Source organism: Mercenaria mercenaria, chromosome 15, assembly GCF_021730395.1.
Source record: "Mercenaria mercenaria strain notata chromosome 15, MADL_Memer_1, whole genome shotgun sequence".
Lineage (NCBI taxonomy): Eukaryota > Metazoa > Mollusca > Bivalvia > Venerida > Veneridae > Mercenaria > Mercenaria mercenaria.
The window spans coordinates 11795282-11819024 of NC_069375.1; the positions used below are offsets into that span (position 1 = coordinate 11795282).

At 34.7% G+C, this 23743-nt stretch overlaps 1 protein-coding gene across 1 annotated transcript; it reads left to right on the top strand.

Moving 5' to 3' along the window:
• Positions 1–23387, top strand: LOC123559989 (cadherin-23-like). The gene is made up of 18 exons (XM_045352182.2): positions 1–280; positions 3891–3990; positions 5289–5401; positions 5881–6039; positions 6807–6894; positions 7879–7988; positions 8508–8669; positions 9110–9285; positions 10146–10288; positions 11306–11439; positions 11958–12035; positions 12949–13077; positions 13732–13865; positions 14458–14518; positions 14979–15121; positions 19547–19628; positions 21010–21132; positions 21488–23387. The coding sequence occupies exons 1-18, from the start codon at positions 184–186 to the stop codon at positions 21697–21699; spliced, it is 2244 nt and encodes a 747-aa protein (XP_045208117.2). The 5' UTR covers positions 1–183; the 3' UTR covers positions 21700–23387.
• Positions 23388–23743: the final 356 nt, after the last annotated feature.

Sequence of the window (23743 nt, forward strand, 5' to 3'; positions counted from 1 at the left end):
ACCAAATTCAAATTGTTGATTCATTGTTTGTATAATTTCATGAAATATGCAATAGTTTAGATGAAGGATTTTGCAAAACTATTTAATTGGATAAAAAAATAAATTAATAAATGAATGTGTCAATCAAAATACAAACTGTTGATTTATAGTAAAATTTCATAAAATTTGCAATGGTTTTAATGAATGATTTTACATAAACTATATTTAATGGAAAAATACACAGTTTGGAAATTGCGTAACATCTCCGTTTTCTTAGAATTATTTATCTGTCTCGTGCAAGGTAAGATTAAACTCGTGTTTATTTTTCAATAATAAAAACAAATTGTAACAGCTACTACTTTAAGGAGTTTGCACAAGATTAATGTGTAATTAATCGAAATTTAAAACCAACTTTCATTCTTAAACAAATGTATAATAAAAGTAGAAATAAAACCCCCGCTGGTAAGCAGTTATGAAACGCTCGAAAACTAAAGGCTCTTGACGCACAAAATATTTTATTCAAAACCGAAGTATACTTTATTTCATATCTTGAATAATGCGTCATAATGCGTTTTTTTTTTCGACGACTCTGAATTATTTATTTTAAAATGAGCCCCGTGCAGATCGAATATCTATCGTCAAAGATTCGTCTAAGTACTCAAAAGCCTGTTGGGAATATGCGAGGAATGGTCAGTTTCAGTATGCAACCTTTTCATTGGTCAATTTTAAGACTGTGTTTACACTCAATTGGTCAGATGATTCAGTTCTGAGTCGTGTCTTAAAGCTTCCGATCAAACTGCAACCAAAGCAACCAAAGCAGAGTTATTTTTACGGTAGTTCTGCACGTTTGAAAAAGCGGAAGTGATGGCGTAACGTCATTTATATTATACGGATAAGGTAGAACAAAGCCTGGATTCGGCGTACGGAAATGAAAATCATTCTATGAATTAATGGCAACCGCCCAGTGAGTAAATATGTTACAACTGCGATATTACTATCTTTCTAAAGTTATTTTATGACATTTAAACATCCAACATGTTAAACCATGCCAAAAAATGTATTAAAATCAGCTTAAAATGCAATCATGGGCAAATATATCAAAAAACAAGCACACGGACCTATACATTTTATCTCACCACATTATAGGCCATATTTTTATTTTCGACTGTGAAAAGTTTCATTCAACTCTACATTGTAGAAAAAAAATTATGTTCGCGGAAATGTTATCAAAATTTTGATTTTCCCATAGACTCCCATTATGAAAACTTGTGTGAGGTCCATTTTTTTTTATATCAGTCTACTGTAGCAAAAATCGCGCACTCGACCTTATCTTTTTTATTTGCTGAATTATTTTTTTAAAGTACATTCTGAAGTTTTGAAAAATCAAGGTTTAATCAAATTCTGTCAAAACATGCAGAACTACCTTAACGCTGTTTATATACTTCTTATAAACATCGATCATTACAGTTCAGTTTCGAGGTCTGCAATGTTTGTTTTTAAATACTGAACCGGTGTGCTATATTTTGGCAATGTTTATAAATCAGTATGGCTCAGCACAAATTATATGGAATAGTCATTGATTTTGGCAGTAAAAACATATTTCGCCTCAATGTTGTGACGGTATAGATATATAACTTATATTCGTATTCTGTGTGTGTGTAGGTTCGGTATCTATTTCATCATAATTCTTATCTCAATACAGAGTTCTTTCAATTGGAAGACTATTTTTAGAGATACTGATACAGATATTTAAATAAAAATTAAAATATTTTATGAAAACACAATGCATTTGTTTGCACATGTGCAAATGAAATATAATATTATTGTATCTGATGTACGAGGAGTGTTCGATATGAATTGCTTATTGTCCTCTAGCTCTATATCCACGTGGGGCACGATAAAAAGCAATACCTACCTGTATAGGGTTATTCAATACCTACACAACGGTGTATAAATGTACATGATAGACTAAGTGCAAGACATAAAATTTGCCATTTGAATACACGCAATTATTGACCACTGTAGTAAAAATGGTTGGTAGAAGCGTCGACAAGAAAGATTAAATACGGGCTTACATCAAAGCTCGCTCAAAACTTGGTTGTTCTTTGAAGCAGCTGATGACTGAACCTCTACTGCTTATGGACCTTCTTGTGTCTTATGACACAGTTCGGCGGTGGAAAAAGAAATTTGAGTCTGGTGTAGAGTCCACCAAAAATGCACCGAAATCAGGTAGGCCAAAATCTGCATCTCGTAAAGAAATCGTATCCAGAATAAAGGAAATCATTGAAGGAGATGCCAGATTTACAGTTCGTGATATTGCACGAAAGGTAGGCATATCTCTATCAACGGTTCACCTTATTTTGAAGAGGCATTTGAAAGTCAGAAAGATTTCTGCTAGATGTTGACTGATGAGCAAAAGAGGCAACGGGTTAAAGTGGCCAAAAAGCTGCTTCAAATGTTTCCAAGATATGACAAAAAGCATGTTTGCCAATGTCGTCACAGGTGATTATTATGAGCCCGTCAGAAAGGTTAGCAATAAGATCTGGGCCACTAAACACAGCAAACGCCCAACATTTTTAGTACAAACGCCCAATAATTGCCAAACGTTCTTTGAGTGCAAAGAAGGTTTTGTAGGCAATCTTCTTCTCTGGTGAAGGAGTCGCAATAAAAGTGCCGGTGAAAAAGGGCAAAGGCATCACCGGAAAGTACTACAAAGACGTAGTACTGAAGAAACTGAAAAAGTATTATCAGAAACGACACCCTGTCACTGGTTTTAAACATGTCTGTCTTCTACATGACAATGCCCCCGCTCATACCTTCGCAAAAATTACTGCGTTTTTGAAGAAAGAAAAAGTAACTGTTTTGCCTCACCCCCCCCCCCCCCCCCCGTATTCCCCAGACCTTGCCCCATGTGATTTCTTTTTGTTTCCGAAATTGAAATCATTCATTGCTGGGCGGAAATACCAGTCCTGACAGGCACTTGGATCTGCCATTCATCAGTACCTTATTACTGTGCCAAAATCAGCGTACCGTGACGCCTTCAAGAAGTGGATACATCGGCTGAAACTTTGCATTTCTAGCCACGGGGAGTCCTTCGAGGGCATGAAATGAGCCCTTTAGGGCTAACTTAAAATTTTAAGTCTCCAGATAGAAATAAGCAATTCATTTCGAACATCCCTCGTACTTGTCTTTGTAACTTTGGACTCTGACTCCAGGAAACCTCTGACACAGCCAATGAAATTACAGATTTGCTTTGAAATGAAGTATATTATGCATGACAATAATAATCCATAAATCAATGAATAAGTAGTAATTACAAAATTGCATAAAACCCTCAAAACGAATACAATTACACCCCACAATTCATGAAGAAATAGCTATAGGAGTATCAGACACCATTCATCTGTGAGACAGGCCATCGCGCAACCACTTTCTTGAAAGTTATAATAGATAAATATCATAAAGAAATCAGGCTGATTTCCCTAATCAACAGACGTGTCTATAAAGTGAACTCTTAAACATCAAAATAAAACTATATCGTGCATTTTCGCTATCATTCAACAGTTGCTAGCATGATTTGTCTGTGTACCAGCCGAATCACGCCAAAATCGCATATACATAAAGTCTATTTTAGTTGCTATTTTTCAGTTCACTATTTTATTTGCTGTATTTCAGTTTACACTCTTAATCAGTTTATTTCAGTTAACCTCTTTATTCTCTTTATTTCAGTCACTGTTTTTCAGTTCGATTTTTATTCACTGTTTTTCAGTTCTTTTTTTATTCAGTGTTTTTCAGTTCACTATTTCTTCCGCAGTTTTTCAATTCAGTATTCTAGTATTTGCCGTATTTCAGTTCACTATTTCATTAGCTGTTTTCCAGTTTGGTTCACTATTTTATTCGTTATATTTCAGTTGAATGTCAGTGTGACGATGCCACACGACCTTTGGTGCTGAGTTCCTCTAACACAGTTCAATATTTCTCTTCTCCGGCTTATCCAGACGATTATCCTCCGTAAGTCATTCTCAAATTCGTGCTAGTCCGATTGAAAATGACCTCTCCGAATAGTTCGTAGTCTTTTCTATTGCATCTAGCAATATTGCTCAATCCACATAAGTGAAGCATTGTCTGGGGATACTTTTGTTGTATTGCTGCGACATCCTTAAAATCGCATTCACCTGATTGACTTGTTCGTAACCAAACCTTCGTAGATTTAATTGAAATTTTAATATACATTTCAATTTCTTTTAAGAGGCCATCTAAGGGACGGGTAAAAAGTGGTCCTTAACACAATTGTGGCATACTACAAATACAACATTTCCCCCCCCCCCCCCCCCCCCCCACACACACACACACAAGAATTTGAAAAGGGGTCTCTTAATGCAATTGGTTTCTTTACAGACGTGGTCTCTCAAGCAAGTTTGACCTTGTTATTGAAAATATAGTTGTCTACATGTACTGTATGTACTGTTAGGGATATGAATAGTTATGACTGTATATCTAACGGTGGAATTAAGATGTTCACAGTAAATATCAGCAAAAATTTGTAAAAAAAAAATTTTAAGCGTGACATATTTCACAGGAATTTTCTTTGGAAGGATACATGTTATAAACAGATTCAGTTTTATGCAACTTTGGTATATCGGTCCTCCCGTTGGATTTTTTCTGCGATGTAATTTGTTTCCCGTGGGATTTTCCTTTATTTTGCAAATTATGGGAACCAATTGTTTTTACTTACTGTAAGCTATTATTTTTTTTTTAATTTTCGTGGTACGTAGCTGTTCATATTATATTCAGGCTCGACAAACCCACGTATGTTTGGGTACCATAATTATACACGTAAAAGTCTCTTGATTCAGGCAATATTTTGCTTAAAACTTCATTTTTACTTCACGAATTTTAAGAAAATGAAAAGTGTCGAATACAAAATATCGATTGATTTCCTCCATAAAAAGAGACAGTCTCTTTTTTTAAACACTTCGCCCAAGTCCCGGTGTGTATGTTATCTACATTTGGTCAATGAAAAAAAAACACAACACATTTGGGCGAATTGCTTGAAAAAAATACTAAAAATATCTGCAAGACGCTTTGCATGAAGGAAAGTACTCGTTTTCCCGTCTTCCACGCTTTATGTTTTATTATCGTCAAATAATAATTAAATTATTAGCAAAAGCGTTACCCCCGATAAAGCGATTTTCACCGTATGTATGTTGCTGAACATTAACATTGGTTTGACACCTTAATTTATAAACGCATTTTAGCACTTCCCACTTTAGAAATTACATAACATTTCTAATAAATTTATGTTGCAGGAATGCCGACTGTGCATGGTATATTGAAGCCCCTAGTGAATACGATAAAATTATTCTCAACGTAGAACAATTTAGGTCACAGCAAGATGAGTTCCTTAACATCTATGATGGCTGTAAGTAGTGTAACGTTTTCTAGATTCAATAAGTCAAGTTTTCCGAAAACATACATGGAAATATGTGAATTTCCTCTCTTCAGATTTAACAGAACTTTCACAAATCTCAAAAACTAACTTTTTCAACATTATGAATATTCGTTCAGTTCAGAATACAGTTGTCTTGTTTAGTAATTACTGAGTATCCAACACTTACTCGAAATAGAATCTTGACTGCATTTTCATTGGTGTTGTAATCAAAGACGTTGACTAGATTACTACAGTTTCAAGTAGTCATTCGTAACTAACCACGGACAGAAGAACTACAGCTGACATTGGTACCTAATACGTTCGAATATTTGTCAGTAATGCTTACTAGAACTTGTTGGTGTGGATATATAGAACTTACGAACGGCGAATAGACTGACATATGTTGTTTTTTTTTTTTTTTTGTTTTGAATCTGAAATTTGCCACATTCAGTTTAGACTCTATATTTCAGCTGATGCTACGGGAGACCCGCTGGAACAGATAGACGACACAAATCAGAAGCAATTTAATGCATATGTCAGTCCTGGTCATCAGTTATATTTCACGTTCCAATCAGACGGCGCTAATCAGCAGAAAGGCTTCAACATTCTTTTCTTTTCAAATAATTCAGGTAAGAAATTAACTGTACCATGATGTTCATATCATAATACTTGTTCTAGCTATAGTGAAAACTGTTTGAATCATTACATTGTTATCAGGTTCAATCATCCATTTCGGCACGGAAATATGGGGAATCAACAGGCATGCAATAAGCTCAGATATATGTCTGTATAGAGTATTAGGCGTAAAACGTTCTGAAATATATCCGCTCTATATGGTGAGCTTGGACGTATGCCACCTTCAGTCTTAAGAAAAATCAACTGTATCAAAAACTCGATAAAATCCTTATGCGTCCCATCTATGTTCCTTAATTAAGATAAACGGTTGTTGAGATGTTGAAAAGGACTTTCAAGCAAATAGAGACGAAAGCTTGTCAACAATTCCATAAATTTAGCAGTTTTTACTACTTTAAAATGTGTTTGAGTTTTGCTTTGGTTTTAGTTTTTCCAATTCCATTGAACATATACAGCCATTTAAGGTAGTGTAGACGAAATAACTGTTGGCAATGTATCTAAAGTCCGTATTCTGTTTTGGCACTCTACTTTTTTGATGGAAAACCATGTGCGCGTTGAACAACAATTACAACTGGGATAATGTAAGTACGTTGTGTCAAGGAAATTGCCGAGTGCCATTACGGGGACACTACCTTAATTAAAACCAAACATCAAGCATTATTTCAGACGTAGATAACAAATGTCTTTCTCAAACAAACTTTATGTCTTAAACAGCCATAAATGATGTATTTTAATAGACACACTGGTTTCTAAATCATTTCAGCAAATCAGTACCAATGTGGGGAAACAATAACAACAACGTCGGAAGCAGCGTTAATTATGTCACCTAATTTACCGAACCAGTTCGCCGCGTAAGTACACGTCATTATTGCATATATCTGTGACGTCACGTTGAATAGAAGCATCTTAGTAACTTAGATTTGTAGAGAGATGAGACTACTTCACATTTTCTTTTAGTGAGATTTGAATGAAACTTCGTAGGATAGATCTGTATCAGGCATTAACTTGCGAATTTATTATAGGTGCACTGTGTGGTGGTCCATTACAGCTAGATATAAAGAGTACATAGAGATTCTTGTCCGGACTTCTCTAACACCAGCTAAAATATTTTATACGATTCTTCTTTAGGAGTTCTGCTAACATCGAAGGATGTACATAATATTATCAGTCTATTCTCGTTTGATGATTATTCAAACAATAATGTTTCTGTTATGTTGCTACATATAATACTCTGTAGCAACATTCTTTTGTTTCATTGTCTCGAGCTTAACTTTAAGAGTACAGAAATAATTTCATTAAAACTTACAGTCACTATAATATAAACCATATCTATAGTTAAATGAAGTTCAGCGCACAATAGCTATATCCCTATCACAAGTTTTTGCATAATTAAATCCTAGTAAGCATATTCCTAACCTACATCTCACTTCTGCTTGTTGTGAAACACAATTGGAGAGCACCCACTGGTTCCGCCGATCTCCTTGTTTATGATAGAAATTTCTCACATTTAAGAATCTCCCCCTATCAGTATCTTAACGGATATATTATATAAACGGTTTTCTTTCCTAACTATTGCCTTTATTATTATTATTATTATTATTATTATGATAATTATTATTATACCTCACGTTTGGATGGCTCTTGCTATAGTAAAAAGAGTTTTTTTAATATCTCTTGGATCTATTGTGGTCGAATTCTGATGTTTTGTTCTGGTCTGTCGGGGCGCTTTTAGAGCGCCAACATGCCACAACGACAAACTAGAGCGACAGTACGACAAACACCTTAATTAGATATACTATTAAATGGGTAAAAAAGAATATATTTTATTATTTCAGGGACGACAACTGCAACTGGCTTTTCTCTTCTACGAGCGACACTATTTCGTTTCAAATAGTTTTTCTAGATATGGCTAGTTGCAAGCCCGAATATTTGTCATTCTATGACGGTAAGTCCCGCTACAATCTAACAGCAATTGTTATAGTCGAACCTGTTACAAAGACTCTGAGGTCACACGTGAATGTTGTTGGGTTTTATTGATATCCCTAGATGCAATGCAGATGAAGTTTTACTGCATTTGCTTTGCTTGATCCGAGTCAAGCTAAATTTTCGACATTCCACAAGCCAATCTGATCGCTTAATGGAAGAATTAGTCACGTGTTAGAATATCAGCGGATTGAACACTCGGCGGTGAACCACATGACATCAGGGATCATTTATATTAATCACTCGGCCTCTGAGGTAAATGGCACTTTTTATGTTTAAAATTACTGATATTTGATGTAGAGGCTAACATATACTGATAAGCCCATACTTTGCTTGACCATGTCTTTGCTGATCTTTAAACCGAATTAGTATGTAGAATGTAACAATGAGCAGAATCCTGACAAAGTGTCTCCCGTCCGTGAATGTAGCAAAGTCATATTGCCGATTAATCTTAAAACATTTTCCTATTTTTCATATTTAGGAACTTCGAACACTGATCCTCTTCTAGCCCAGGTATGTGCAACAGCCTATACTTACACATTCGACGAAATATCAACAACAGGTTTTCAGGCATATGTGGAATGGACAGTTAGCAGTAATGCTATTGGTTATGGTTTCATGATAGCATACGTATTAAGCGGAGGTAAAAAAATGTCTCAATATTTACATATAAGTTGCAATGTAAGATGACAAAATGTTTATTTGATACTGGACGCTGGCAATGTAATTACTCTAATAACATAATTATATTGTTTCACATTACAACCATGCAGTTGAATTGTTATCGAAACCGAGAAATAGTGCAAGAAAAAAAAAGAGCCACACCATGGAAAACTAACATAGTGCATTTGCGACCAGCAGGATCCAGACTAGTCTGCGTATCTGCGCAGTCTGGTCAGGATCCATGCTGTTCACTAACGGTTTCCCTAATTGCACTAGGCTTTGAAAGCGAATAGCATGGATCCTGACAAGACTGCGCGGATGCGCAGGCTGGTCTGGATCCATGCTGATCGCAAATCCACTGTGTTGGTTTTCTCATGGCGTAGCTCATCAATGATATTGGATTGTCATTTTGAATTACAGGTGCTAATTCTACAAACGATACAGCTGTTCTTGGAATAAACATGACGTACCCTCAGTATAATGAGACCGTGGAACTTACAATTCCTGAAGACCAGCAAACAGGATACGTTAATCAATCAATTGCTGTGATTATCTTAACGTACACTGGGTCACTGAGTCTGAATATTGACCCATCGGTGAGTGTGTCATTTTACAGTAACATCATTGACCGATCCTTAACCTGTAACATGCTAAATTTCTAAAATGGACTGATCTATCATTCAGTTTAGGCAGTACCATTTATTATTTGAAGAGGCTTTAACTTAAAATTTACTGACTGAACAGCGACCAGTCTTGGCCTGCACTTGCCGGAAGCAGGCTAATAATCTATAAAATGCTTATTTAACAGTACAAACATTTATCCATCCATAAGTAGCTGTTGACAAAATGCTGCAAGTATCAGCACTAGTGGGACCTCCGTAGCCGAGTGGTTAAGGTCGCTGACTTCAAATCACTTGCCCCTCACCGATTTGGGCTCGAGCCTTACTCGGGGCATTGAATTCTTCATGTGAGGAAGCCAAGAAAGTCGGTGGTTCTACCCAGGTGCCCGATCGTTATGAAGTAATGCACGAATGGGCACCTGGGGTCTTTCTCCACCACCAAAGTTGGAAAGTCGCCAAATGACCAATAATTGTGTCGGTGTGACATTAAACCAAACAAATAATAGAATCAACACTAACCTATTTGCAACGACTGCATTAACAATATAAGATAAATTTTGTCTAAATTTGCAGATGCATTCCTAGGTCCAAGATAAAGTTCAAAAAGGTTCTGAGCTTCAGAAGAAGTTTTAAGTTCTTTGACAATCTAATATGTCGAGTAAGATAAGTAAAGCTATACTAGTCATTGAAAACTATCTAACATTCAAGTTCCGTTTGCTGGAAAGATTTTGTAATTAATCACAGTCATAACTCTAATTTTTAATATGCGAAAATAGTATTACTATTTCAAAATTTTACATATAATTATGTTACTGGTGAAATTATTTTTGTTCTAGTACGAAGCAACCACGGATCAAACAATCGACCTTTCACAAGTGCAAGTCTTCTCGTTTGACGACTCAGATCTCCCTTATTTATACCTGTATTTATCATCAAGCTTGGATTATGAGGTCATCAACAAATTCAGCCTACTCGTGACGTATGTGGAGTATTATTATGTTTTAATAATTTTAAGTTAGTTTTGTATTTTTGTTACACCGGAAGACAATGGTGCTTAAAATATAGAGGTTTTATTTTGATTATTTAAATGACTCAGTCAGATTTCTATGAATATGTTTGAATTGCTACAAAAAGAAAAAAAATAAATAAAAAAAACGCCATCATTTTCAATTGTAATTAAGTCATAATAATCATTGTTGTCTTCAAATTGTTTTTTTTATGATTTTATACAAATGTACTACTTTATTATGTACAGTGATGACTTCACCATTCAAAAATGTCATACTATACGGAACAGAACATATTTTTAAAAGTAACTGAGACACATTCCCGTAAATCATGCATTAATTGAAGTAAATGCAGTTGGTTTAATATGATTATTATTAGGGAATTGATCCTACCGATTTTCGTCGCAAAGCGCAAAGAGACAGAAATCAGGATCGATCCCTCTACGGTAACATGCGACATATACCGAATCAGTCATACTATCAAATTAAAAAATGTGGTCTTCCGGCACGAGCAAAGAGCTTCTGAAATCGGATATTTTAGAAGAATACGTTTTTTCCTTATGCGTAATAAGCGTCCACATAACTTGTTCGAACCGCAACGTCTTGCACTTCAGTGCAAATATGTGCAGTATTGTTTTTTATTTTCAAAATCTACCAACGCACATTTCTGGGCAAGCTGATGGACTGAGGCATTGCCTTATTTCATATCATTATTATTATTAGACCAGATTTATAAAAGCATGTTATGCTATAAGCCGTATTCAAATTAAAGTGATCTATATCTTATTTTAGCCATACAGTTTCATTTTATCTGTTTAAAGGTTTAGAAGACCTTTTAAGTCATTTTTATACATTGTGGTTGACAGAGATGTGGCAGAAATAATGTAGAGTGTAACGCAGTCAGTGTAATTTGAAATGGAAATGTTTAGTATGCCAGGATTCACGTGATTGTAAGTTACATAATGTCGTACATTTTTCTTTTTTTTCAGAATAGATGACAGTGATGTCCCAGAAGTTACATATACTGTAACGTTCAACATAACCATAACAGATGTGAATGATGAAGCACCTACGATTTTAAATCTTCCGTATAACGTGACCCTGTCAAGAAACAAAAAGTCCGGTAAGAACAAAACATACCTAAGATTAGGCTTGTATGCAATAGTAGAGTTGCCCCTCCCGAATGATATGTTTATGCAATGGTTTCTATTTCAAACGTTTTGTTTGAGGTCTTTAATGCGTACCGGTACCGTCCTGTCAAATGACATATTTATGTAAATTAGCGTCCCATTTACATTTCAAATTAGAACTTAGTTTCGATGGTTTTTAGACCTACAATGCGCTTAGTGCTGTTAACTGACAGTGTACATGTATGAGGTTTTTTTTTTAAATTTATATGGGAAAGTTTTAGCACAATAGGGAAAGTTTTACCACAATAGTCAATTATATGGGAAAGTTTTACCACAATAGTCAATTATATGAAAGGTTGGGCTTATTAGGATTCTGATTTGATGCATGATAAAAATGCACAAAGTGACATACAACTTTCTTTTTAAAAGCGCTTCACCCTTTATTCAGTGTGCATGTGATACATGCATAAAACTCGGAAAAATTGGAGTCAATCCTATTGTTTCTATCTAGGTGAGTACATCTACACTGTGAATGCTACAGACAGCGATGAAACGGCTGAGTTTAGGATCATAACGTATAACATATCTTGTAAGTAAACTCATCACATATACCCTTTTAGGAATCTATAACATCTCTGATATTTGTACAGGTCTGATATTTATCCAAGAAAAGGTGTGTAAGATATCCAAGCGGTATCACATAAGATATTTGTCGAGCAGTTAGAAATTAGACTAAATTACATACTTGTTACACATGTATGACAAATATGTTCAGTTTACTATTCCATATCATATAATCAACGTATTCTGTAAACAGGTTGGTCCTTACCAATACTTAAGAGATGGTCAGATGAAATCATGTCACATGGATTCTTACTAGTTGTAATGTATAGGAAATTCCATGATGTAAATAAGTCCTCTCGTTGAAGTAGTACATATATTTGATGTGTTTGAAATCTATCCATTTCATAAATGAAAATTCTTTTCCATGATTACAGACTAAATTATTTGGAATGGTGCATTCTATTATAAACAAAACCGCTCCCGAATTATCTTATAAAAAAAAGTTCCAAAAAGTGACGTCAAATAGGGATATTTCTTGCTTTTACATGATACTTCTTTCATTCTGAGTAGCAGGCATCAACTGCTTAAGTGTATCACAAAAGTTTGTCACATCTGACCATGTAAGATATTCTGTAAATAATTGTGTATCGGATAGTCTTTCAATAATAAGACATCGGTTTATATGTACATAATTAAATACCAGATATTTCGTTTGTTCCAACACATCAGATTTCTAACATTACACATCATTTCATAATTATCAGGTATTCGGTAATTACTATTTACATGATGTGAATCATCACTTCATAAACATATTATGTAAGCCATGTTCTTTTAACTTTAACAAAACAGGCATGCTACAATCAATTTCATAGTTTATTTATATATAAAATCGTTTACATAATTGATCCGCTGATATATTTAACTTTCTGCTTTAGCTGGTAATACAGATGCAATATTTGGAATTGGTAATACATCTGGTGAAGTGAATCTGATTAGAGATGCTAACCAGATACCTACAACAGTTGTCAAGTATGATCTGAGTATCGCAGCTTCCAGCGAAGCAGGTGATATAACACATTAGTTTCAGTTTATTGATGTTCTTAGTATATTTTACTGCTATTCCTTAAGCAAACAATATGAAACACGTGCTGCTATTCTTAGAATTTTATTGAAACAAACTGAGTTAAGCAATAGCGTTTCATAGCTAAGGTTCTGCATCAATAATACAAATACTGCAGCTAACTGATTAGTAGTCGGCAAATGGAACAATCAGTTTGAATTAGAAAACTTTGACGATTAGTCGATAAACTTGTTTACCAAAACCTAAAGATGTTCTATTGTACTCGTGCAAATACAAGATACTGACAGGTTAGTCTCCATTTTATGTTTTCATTTTTGCAGACTGAAGATAATAAATCAGTTGTATGATAAGTATAACTACATGCAAAACATTCATTGATAATATGAGCCGTGCCATGAGAAAACCAACATAGTGGCTTTGCGACCAGCATGGATCCAGACCAGCGCAGTCTGGTCAGGATCCATGCTGTTCGCTAACAGTTTCTCCAATTCCAATAGGCTTTAAAAGCGAACAGCATGGAGCCTGACCAGACTGCGCGGATGCGCAGGCTGGTCTGGATCCATGCTGGTCGCAAACCCACTATGTTGATTTTCTCATGGCACGGCTCATATGTTAACGAAAAATATTTGTTATAAAGGCGACACCAAACTTGACACGTTTGAGACACTAACAGTATACATAGACCCTGACAGTCCGCCAGTGTGCACACACAGCACGGTATGGGCAGACATGCTCGATATAAATACTGCTACAGCTGGAACAACTGTAACTGTGAGTATCAAGTATCAAACACTTATAGATTATACATTCCCATATACAGTAAATAAAAACCTTTCTTACAAACGTCTATAAATCTATATAAGAAAACTGTTGCTGGTAGCTGCCGTTAACTTAAAAAATCAACAATAAGTGTCAAGCGTAGGCGTATAGTGATTTTTTTTTCAATCTATAAACAATCTTTGAACGTTAATACATATAGTTTTCTAGACAATATACCGGTGACGTGAATAACAGGTCACCGGTCTGTTCTACTTTTCACGGACATCAATTGAATGTAAGAGTGTTAGAAAAATATGTTGTATATTTATGAGCATAGTAGATATCAAGACTGCACAAAAATAGTTTTCTTGATGTTTGACTGTTATGACTGTTGGTGTAAAGCATAAATTGCAGAAATCTTCAAAATAGTATGAGAAATGTATGAAAAAGTTTTGGTAAAAGCGTTCTGTGAACGACGGTTTGGTTTCGTGAAGACTTGTAACATCACAATGTAAGAATCTGGCATGAGAGATCTTCAGACTATCAATAAACATTCAATGTTGTATTATATGTACCATATGACAATCGTTTACTCCACTTTCAGTTTCTAGACTCTTGGAGTTGTACCGATGATAATAACAATATAACATACAGTATTCATTCAGGTAAAAAGCTATTATTTAAGAAGTTTAATACGATGAGTATTTTTGGATAACACCTGTCGTTAATAATTTATATTATTGTACATGTAAATAGAATTAAGATATGTCCTTCTGGATATAAAAAATTACCGTTCAACTCGAAGTCCTAGGGTTCCAGTCCTTCTTGGGTAACGACATCACTTCCGTATTTGACAGCAGTGTTATAGGCTAATCATAAGTTAGCTGATGACTTTCATAATCGAGCTAAAACATAATGATATACACCTTTTTATAATAACATATAATGGAAAAACTTATTATTTAATTATATTTACAGTATTCACTTTGAAGATCAAATTTAAATCGAACAAGATCTAAAGTATCAGAACATTGCGTTTGTCTATTTGATGATAATGGTAATTTTTTAAAGTTAATAAAATTTTATTGTAAATGATCATACCCCATGTTTGTTGTACGTTTGTAGTTAATCCAAATCTGACATCTCCTGCCTTTGAGATTGATAATGCAACTGGACATATAACCATATTACGGGCGATCTCGCCAACCGAGGTTGCGAACAGACAATTTTTGCTGGAGATTTATGCAACAGATTCCGTAGGACAAACGGTAATGTCAAATTTCATGAAGCATTCGTTCTCTTCTTATGAGAGCTCAATATCGTTTTGGGTATCTTAGATATATCTTTCTGACCACTAAACTGATCTATGATTTTGAATTTGCAGCCGGACTTAACCATCAAGAAATAAACGGTTTGTATCGACGTTATTCGACTTTAAGGTAGACTCCGACTTAAGAATGCTAGGTATACAACTAAGCACAACTTTGGTCTTGGGATATGAATGCACGAATTGCTTTGTCAAAAGTCAGTGCTTATCTGACAACGATAGAGCGTTAAACTTTGAATATATCAGTATCAATTCTATATTGTTGTGTCCCTCCCCCTCCCCCCATGAGTGGTGGGGGCATATAGATTTGGTCTTGTCCGTGCGTCCGTCCGTCCGTCCGAAGTTCGTGACGTGCCTAGATCTAAAAGTATTTTATATAAATTGATGAAACCTTGCATGAGTCTTTATCATGATATGAACTTGCGCACCTCCCATTTTTATGGCCCCTGAAATAGTCAAAAATGCACTTTTACACCTTGTGACACGCCTAGCTCAAAAAGTATTTCATATAAATTGATTAAACCTTGCATGAATCTTTATCATGATATTAACTTGCGCACCTCCTATTTTTTCGTCTGGTCCCGCCCCCTATTTTCTGAGTTATGGCCCCTGAAATAGTCGAAAATGCAAATTTTCACCTTTTGACACGCCTAGCTCAAAAGTATTTGATATAGATTCATGAAACCTTGCAAGAATCTTAATCATGATATGAACGAGGTTTGGCCCCTGAAATAGTCAAAATGCACATTTTCACGTAGCTCTAAAAGTATTTAATGTCATGGGTTGAAAACTTGCATAAGACTTTATCATGATACGAACTTGCACGCCATTTATTTTTTGGCTAGCTGCATCCCTATTTTTAAAGTTATGGCCCCCTGAAATAGTAAAAATGCACATTTTCACCTAATAATATGCCTAGCTCAAAAAGAATTTGATATAAATTCATGAAACCGTGCTTGAGTCCTTATCATGATGTGATCTTTCACACTAAGCATTCTTCTTGAGAATCTAAGTGCTTATTACAGAGTTATGGCCCTTGAAATAGCCAACATAGTGGATGTTTTGTTTGTGATGCTCATAGCTCAAAAAGTATATGACCTAGAATAATGAATCCTTTTCATAAAATGTTTGTTGAGGCTATACCCCCATTAAAACTGCAAACATTAGAATTATTGCCCCTTATTTGTGACAAATGCACCAGTGGTGGTGTGGGGTGGGGTGGTCCTCATTCCATTGATCGCGTACCTCCGTTTGCCTCTCTATTAATCGATTTTGCGCTTCCTGTCAAACATTTTGGCTGCAATGTAACTTCATACTCGTTGCACTGATAACTAGGAAGCTTTGCATATTGTTGGAACGTCCTGTCAGATTATGTTTTGCAGAGTCATGGCCCCATCGGAATGATCAGAAGCAAGCGTTGTTGTGCACTCTTTATTAACAGGTTTTACTGGTGAATAAGTTTTCACTGAATTATTGCCTTGATTGTTAGTCATTTATGTCTGTGTAGGGATTCTTGTCCGCACTTCGTTTTCAAATTTCATGGTCGGGAACGAGATTTATAGTCATGAAGCCTAGTTACACATATTATAAGTACGACCTGCTTGAATTATTTTCGGTGGTTTTGTGGCTCCTAATTAAACTTGTCTGACTTCTCTTGTACAGTTGATGAGATGTGAATGAAGGAATTATCAGTAACAAATCCGGTTGTTTATATGTTTTCGTGTTTTATGCATGGTCAGCTTTTAACGAGAATTTGCAAGAATTATCTCCCTTAATTATTGACTGTGTTAACCTAAAGCAATTCCCTTTAAACTGGATTGCCTCCCTTACATTAGATAAAGTCGTGTCATTCATATTCTTTGTCATGGATTTTGCATTGATCTAAATTTTTGCTTTAGGTAATACAAGTTCGCAAGTTACTCCACAGAAAGTAGCCAGTTTTTGATATAAATCATGTTGTTCTAAAGATTCATATAGAATGAAACAAAACAAAAACATTATGTTAGTTTATGCGAAATTCGTGTTGTCATGAAACAGAAAATGAAAACATTTAAATAAATTTCTTTTCTTTTCTTTTGAAACTTTGAATCCCGCTAAACATTTAAATCCGATAATTTTTTCATAAACGAGCTTTCCCACAAAAACATGCATAATAGTTTTCCTCGAGAAAAACGAAACTTGTGTGAAGATACATGTATTCCCATTTTGTCTGATTGTTCTTGTCCATATAACGGCACTTTTGTTTAACTTTCATGCCTAGAAGTTTACTCTAAAACATGATAAAATAAAGTAATAAACTAAGCAATACTGTATTTTACAGGCAGTGGCAAAGGAAAACCCGAGCAATTTAACAAACTTAAAAACATACATGTTACTAAAACACGCACACACATGTTTTATTAACTGGCCTTGATTCAAGGTTTTTCATAGAAATCAAAGAAAGAAAGAATCTATTTAATTATGAATCAAATTTCTGATTTTTTTATCAGCATTGGTGTATGTGTATCATAGAGATCCGAACTCATTTTTTTAAGCAGTTAGCTCTGATTCACCCTGTCTACTTATTTATAGTGTCTAAGTCACTTGTATAATCAATGATATACATAAATCAAATATGCCATTCAGATATGTGTTTGTACATACTATACAATTCAATCATGAAATCAAATTTATCGTATAATCTAGTCTTTAGCTGTAAAGATGGCTATTTCACATGCTTTCCACGAACAAAACCGTGACAAAAATGTAGGTCGTACTAAAGAGATAATCTTACCGTGCAAACTCATGGAAAACATGCCATTTTTTTTTGACAAACTTGGATTTCATTTCTGAAATAGACATGATATTGCGCGTCTGTTAATTTCACCCTTTCTTTGCATATCGTGGAAACGATGCTGTGTCTTTTGTTTAAATAAATGTACACATTCTCTCCCCCCTCTCACCAGCTTTCAATGAGCGTCTAACTTGCAAATTACACTTTTTCATTTGAAAATTATTCTTTGAAGTAGTTTTTCTCCTGTCGTCGAATGTTTCAATATTCAAAAGATATTTAGCTTTCAGTCGAAAATTATGTAATTTATGTTGATTCGTATTGTTCTCATGAACAGTTTGGTGAAAAATCAAAGCTCTGTTCTATTCTGTTGTTTTGGTGAAAAATCAAAGCTCTGTTCAATTCTGTTCTTTTCATTTTTTTTTTTCTCTATTTTTTGACTAATTAGACAATTATGAAAGATACTATTTCAAAAGGCTATATTGAATCGTACGTCACTTGTTGGTATATGCTGTTCCGTAAATTAACACGGTTTAAGTTACATCAGAACTTTAAGAAATCCACAAGTTTTTTTATTTCTTGATACACTTTGAAGTAAAATGGAAGCAAGAAGCCTTTACCCTGTTACTTTATAATTATATTATTGTATTGTTTATAAAGTCAAGAATACCTACATATGTGATAATAAATTGTCATGCTTTGATAATTATAATTTATTTGCCTCTGAAGTAAAAGAAATTGAAAAGTTTAGTGTTTTTCACTATATGTTCAATATAATGGATGGTGATACTTTTAAAACAAAATTGGAAGCAAGAAGATGTTCAGTTAGAATAAATATTTTCACACTAAATTGAAGAGCAGAAATTGAAGTTTACTATCATATCTGGTAAAATACTCACAAACCAAAAGACATATTTGAAATTAATCATTGAAAATAAATTTCATATATAATCTTGATTGTCGGATAGATTTCAAGGGGGACAACCTACTATGATAAGGCAGTCAAATATAATAAAAGCTGGGGATGGTTGAATGTTTTCCATTTTGTTATGATCAATTATTCAACAGGCGAGGCGTATGCTCCAAGTGAGGATTTTATAAAAGACGTTGTGTCTATAATCATTCGTTCTAAACCTTTGACTGATGTTAAGAAGTTGCCAGTTACTTGCAGAGAAAAGGTTACCCATAAAGACTATTTAGGTTAACTGCCTGCCTTTACATAATTGAAATACTGTTGACAAACAACACTAACAACACAACTAAAATAAAAAAAAAATAATTATTTTACATTAAGCCTACATAGTCTAATTCATAATTCTCAGTATATTATTGTTTCTCTGCATATGTTAACAATTACTTCTAAATTCTATTTTCTAAACTGGACACACCATATCAAAGTTGCATAATATCATTAAAAACCTACCTTCCAGTTTATGGCAGCTGTTTTACTTTGATAAATATCGTCAAAAATATTCATCATGCATGTTGGCATCAAGAAGTTTACGGTTTCAGTAGAAATAATATTCATGTAGATACATGTATGTTTATTACTGATAACCAATTGTATTTAAATGGTCCATTTTCTTACAACTTCAGGAAACATTCAACTTGTATATGAACGTCACTGCCATGTCCTGCCTTCCAAATCCGAGAAACCTGTATGTCCGCATGGACCAAGGTAATTGTTATGACCTTTTTCAAGAGCGTTTCTCCAGTGTTTTTAGTGAAGCGCCTAAAAACCAAGTAAAAAAGCGTAAGCCCTCCAGATCGCATTTCCTGAAAGAAAAAACTCGAGTTGTGAGGAACTAATGACATGAAAATTAACTTGTGCAAAGTAAACAGCACGTTACTGGTGATTGTTATCATGTTATCATTTTATCTTCTTCTAACATTTAAGACTTCATTAAAAAATATGTCAAATGATTTGTTTTTTCTTCAAGACATAATAAATGTTATGGAAATACAAAATTTGTTCTGTAATGCAAGTTTAGCATTTGGATTTGCATATTATATATGTGTCTTTAGACAATCGAGTGTTATTGTTATTATTATTATTATCTTAATACGAATTTCCCAATGGTATGTTGACTTCAGAAACCAACAAGGAGAGGAAAAATAAAAACATGTTTTGTTGTTTTGTCTTTCTGTGTAAATGAATATATACGATACTATATAGGATCGCCACAATATACCAGACCAATTACGGCAAAGCGCACAGCGAAATGTACGAGCGTCCGCATTACACGTCACGTTCGCAAACCTTCAAGATTAGTTATGAAGCTGCTTTATATACATACCCGAATTGTACTATACATTCGTACTGGTTCAAAATTTGTATATGTTCTCAAATCTCTGTAATCATGTCACACAAATCACCAGTGATATTTTAGTCTTTTTACCTGATTAGGACCAGAGAGGCTATATATTCTCTCTTTGATATAGGAGGCTATATATTCTGTCTTTGATATATAGCCTATATATATATATATATATATATATATATATAAAAAATGTAAAAGTTTGTACCGGATCAAGTATATTATAAAGAAAAAATAAACAGGTAGGCAAATATAATGTTACTCATGTAATGTTGTTTATTTTTTCTATATATATATATATATATATAACGTACTACCTTTAGCATTAACAACAACACTATTGAATTGGAATTGTAAGACTTCATACATTAACAGTTGGATTCAGTGTTGTTATACTTCCTTGCCCTTAGAGGTCATTGATTCAATCTAAGTTTTTTGCGCTTAAGCCAGTACTTGGGGGCTTGAGGGTTGTTCCATATTTCATTACCTCTCCTGAAGAGTTTCCGGTCAAACCGAGTCTGCTGCAGCTTTTCTTGGTTGCATTTTATGTTTCGGTCATGCTGGACATGATTGATTCTGCCTTTGCGACCAGTGTAGATCATGACCAGCCTCCACACCCAGTCAGTATCTTTTTGGTAAACACCCTTTTTAACAGTTGATGATCTGTCCAAGTTGAAAGACGGACAAGTTCATTATAGAAATTTAGCAGGGTAAGGGTTAAATTCTATTTATTGTATTTAGAACTGGGTGGTGTAATACTCAGCGATTTCAACTGTACAATCAAAAGCGGTTTGTCATTCACACTGAAAGAGTACCCGAAGGGAACGTTTGCTGTCAACCAGAACTATCAACTGATTTTGACAGGTACGAACTAAACCGTAGATGTATGCAGGTCATGATATCGTAGGGAAGAATCCCTGTTCCTGACGACTCGACTTCTCCATAAAGCGGACCCGAGGCTGATTCGAATAAGCTTCAAAGAGTCATCATAGTCGAGCTATAATAATTAGAGTAAAAACCTAACTGATTGGATTAATTTTTTTTTATAATTTGTTTCTTTCATTACAGTAAATGTGATTTTACTTACACATGCAAAAATGTAATATATTTAAACAGTGGTTTACTATAGATATTACGAAAAATGTTGTAAAAAAGTTGTTCTGTTCTGCCTGTCAATGAGGAATGAAAGTTATTTATTACAAATCGTGATTCTTTTCAGCATCTGTTGTAAAGATAAAGTTTTACAGTCTAACAGTTACGATTACGGATGGTGTCGACGTTTCTCAACTCAAGTTCAAGGTCATTGTTCAAACCAAACGATGTGGAGTTGCCAGTGGAATAACACCTTTATCATATACATTACAAAACAATAAGATTGGTTTCATGTTTTTGTTATCTTGCGTGACAATATTAGTACGTTATGTACTTTAAGTACTAAGCAAAAAAAAATGGAAAAAAAGAAGATACATGAAAGTGCATGAGATTTCTTTCTCGTGAAAGGTAAGGCGTGAAAAAAGTAGTCTACAGATTTACACAACTGTATATCGATGGCAACTGCTGTTACCTTGGATATAAACGTTTGACATTTATATACGACCAATGGATAAGAGATTCATTATAACTGTTACTACCTCATGACAACATACATTTTGTATTGCATAGTTCGCTGATTTATATTTATTGTAAAACTATTTTCTTTTAGTCCAGTTAAGCTTCGATTGTGAAGATGCATCATTCATCGTCAGAATATGGCTGAATATGCATAGCGGGTAAAAACCTAGCTCGTTTGTAGACCTTATGAATCAATATGCCATTTTTGCACGGAATGATTAATAATTTATATATCGATGGGTCATGACGAAAGTTTTCAAAGTGCTTACAAATTAGAAAGCATGTAGAATGATTTCATTATCATCCCTCGATATGTTATTTGTGGCAGGTCCTGTTACGTTTGATAAAATTGTTGACAAAGTGATCATGCAATTATGCTTCACTGAACTTGATAATACATGTGTTTACTATTATGTCTGGTATGTCTTTTTTGTCTGAATTTGCATGTTAAACATAAAAAATCATCGTGCTTAAACTTCATAATTTAAGAGAAAAGGTGGAAACTCCACGACCAAGTGAAAATGTTGTAGGCTTGGTTTGACTGAGCCTTTACATGCATTGGATGATAGCGGAATTGCAAGCTTCCATCAACGCCCTTTAGCCCCGGGTTGAGAAGAACTCAACATTTACACATGTTACGAGCATCAAAACAGTTTGGAGATCGCTGCACAAATAACGATACTTTGATAATAAAATAGAAAAAAGTGGAAACTCCACACGTCCCCACACACGGCAAAAATGAATATACTGCAGGCTCGGTTTGATTTAGCCTGACCATGGTCGGTAGTGGATATTCGTGCTACTACCGTCCACGTCCTCTAGCATCGGATTGAGCAGAATTCAAGATTTGCAATGTTACACTGACCTAAAATCAATTTATAGACCCCAGATGCGTTCATACGGCGGTGTACATGGAACCTTTAATGATACAAAGACTGCAGTTCCAACAAAAGACTTGCCTACACATTACCACTTGCAAAAGCATATCACTTACTTTTATTTCGAACTCGAATATAACTCTACTAACAAGACAGCAGACATAATGTGTGAAACGATAAACACAAGAAAACGTGGAAACCACATTAGAACTGTCTGTAAACTAAAAATGAGGAACTTCGGAGAGGGATGGATGGGGGAGTTAAGGTGGTCAAGAAGCATGCACTTGTTATGTATTTCCGTAGTTTGTGATCATGTTGTAACAACTTGTTTGTAATATAGGGAGCACTTTTATTGGATTCGTCCAATATAGAGCAAACTTGGTCAAAACGAATGTGGCATTACCAAGTGTGAGTAGTTGATTATGTCATTCTTCAGGTCATCTCTAATGTCATATAATTTTGTTTCTCGCATATCTTCATAAAACAACCAAAATTGACCAGCCGAGTGGTTAGTGCCACTGATTATACAACACTTATGTACAAACACTATCTTCCTCATCGCTACTACTATGCTCCACGAAAAACGATGTGTTTCTTTTTGTCCGAGGTATTAAAAAAGCTACAAACGTGTCCGTGTTTTGCAATCGTTACCCCCAAAAAAACTAAAATGCTTGATTTGGCTTCTTAGCACAGTACTTTCAAATTTTAGAGTTATCTCATACATTGCTTACAGGGGAATAGAATAATAAACTGGTCTGCTCTGGTACCGTCATCCGTAGCAGACCTGGTTTTCCATTGTCGCAATTACCATTATTTGACTGTTCTGTTTGTTTGTTTTTGTTTTATTTTTTTTTGTTTTTTTTTTGTTGTTGTTGTTTTTATTTAACGTCGCACCGACACATGACATGTCATATGGCGACTTTCCAGCTTTAATGGTGGAGGAAGACCCCAGGTGCCCCTCCGTGCATTATTTCATCACGAGCGGG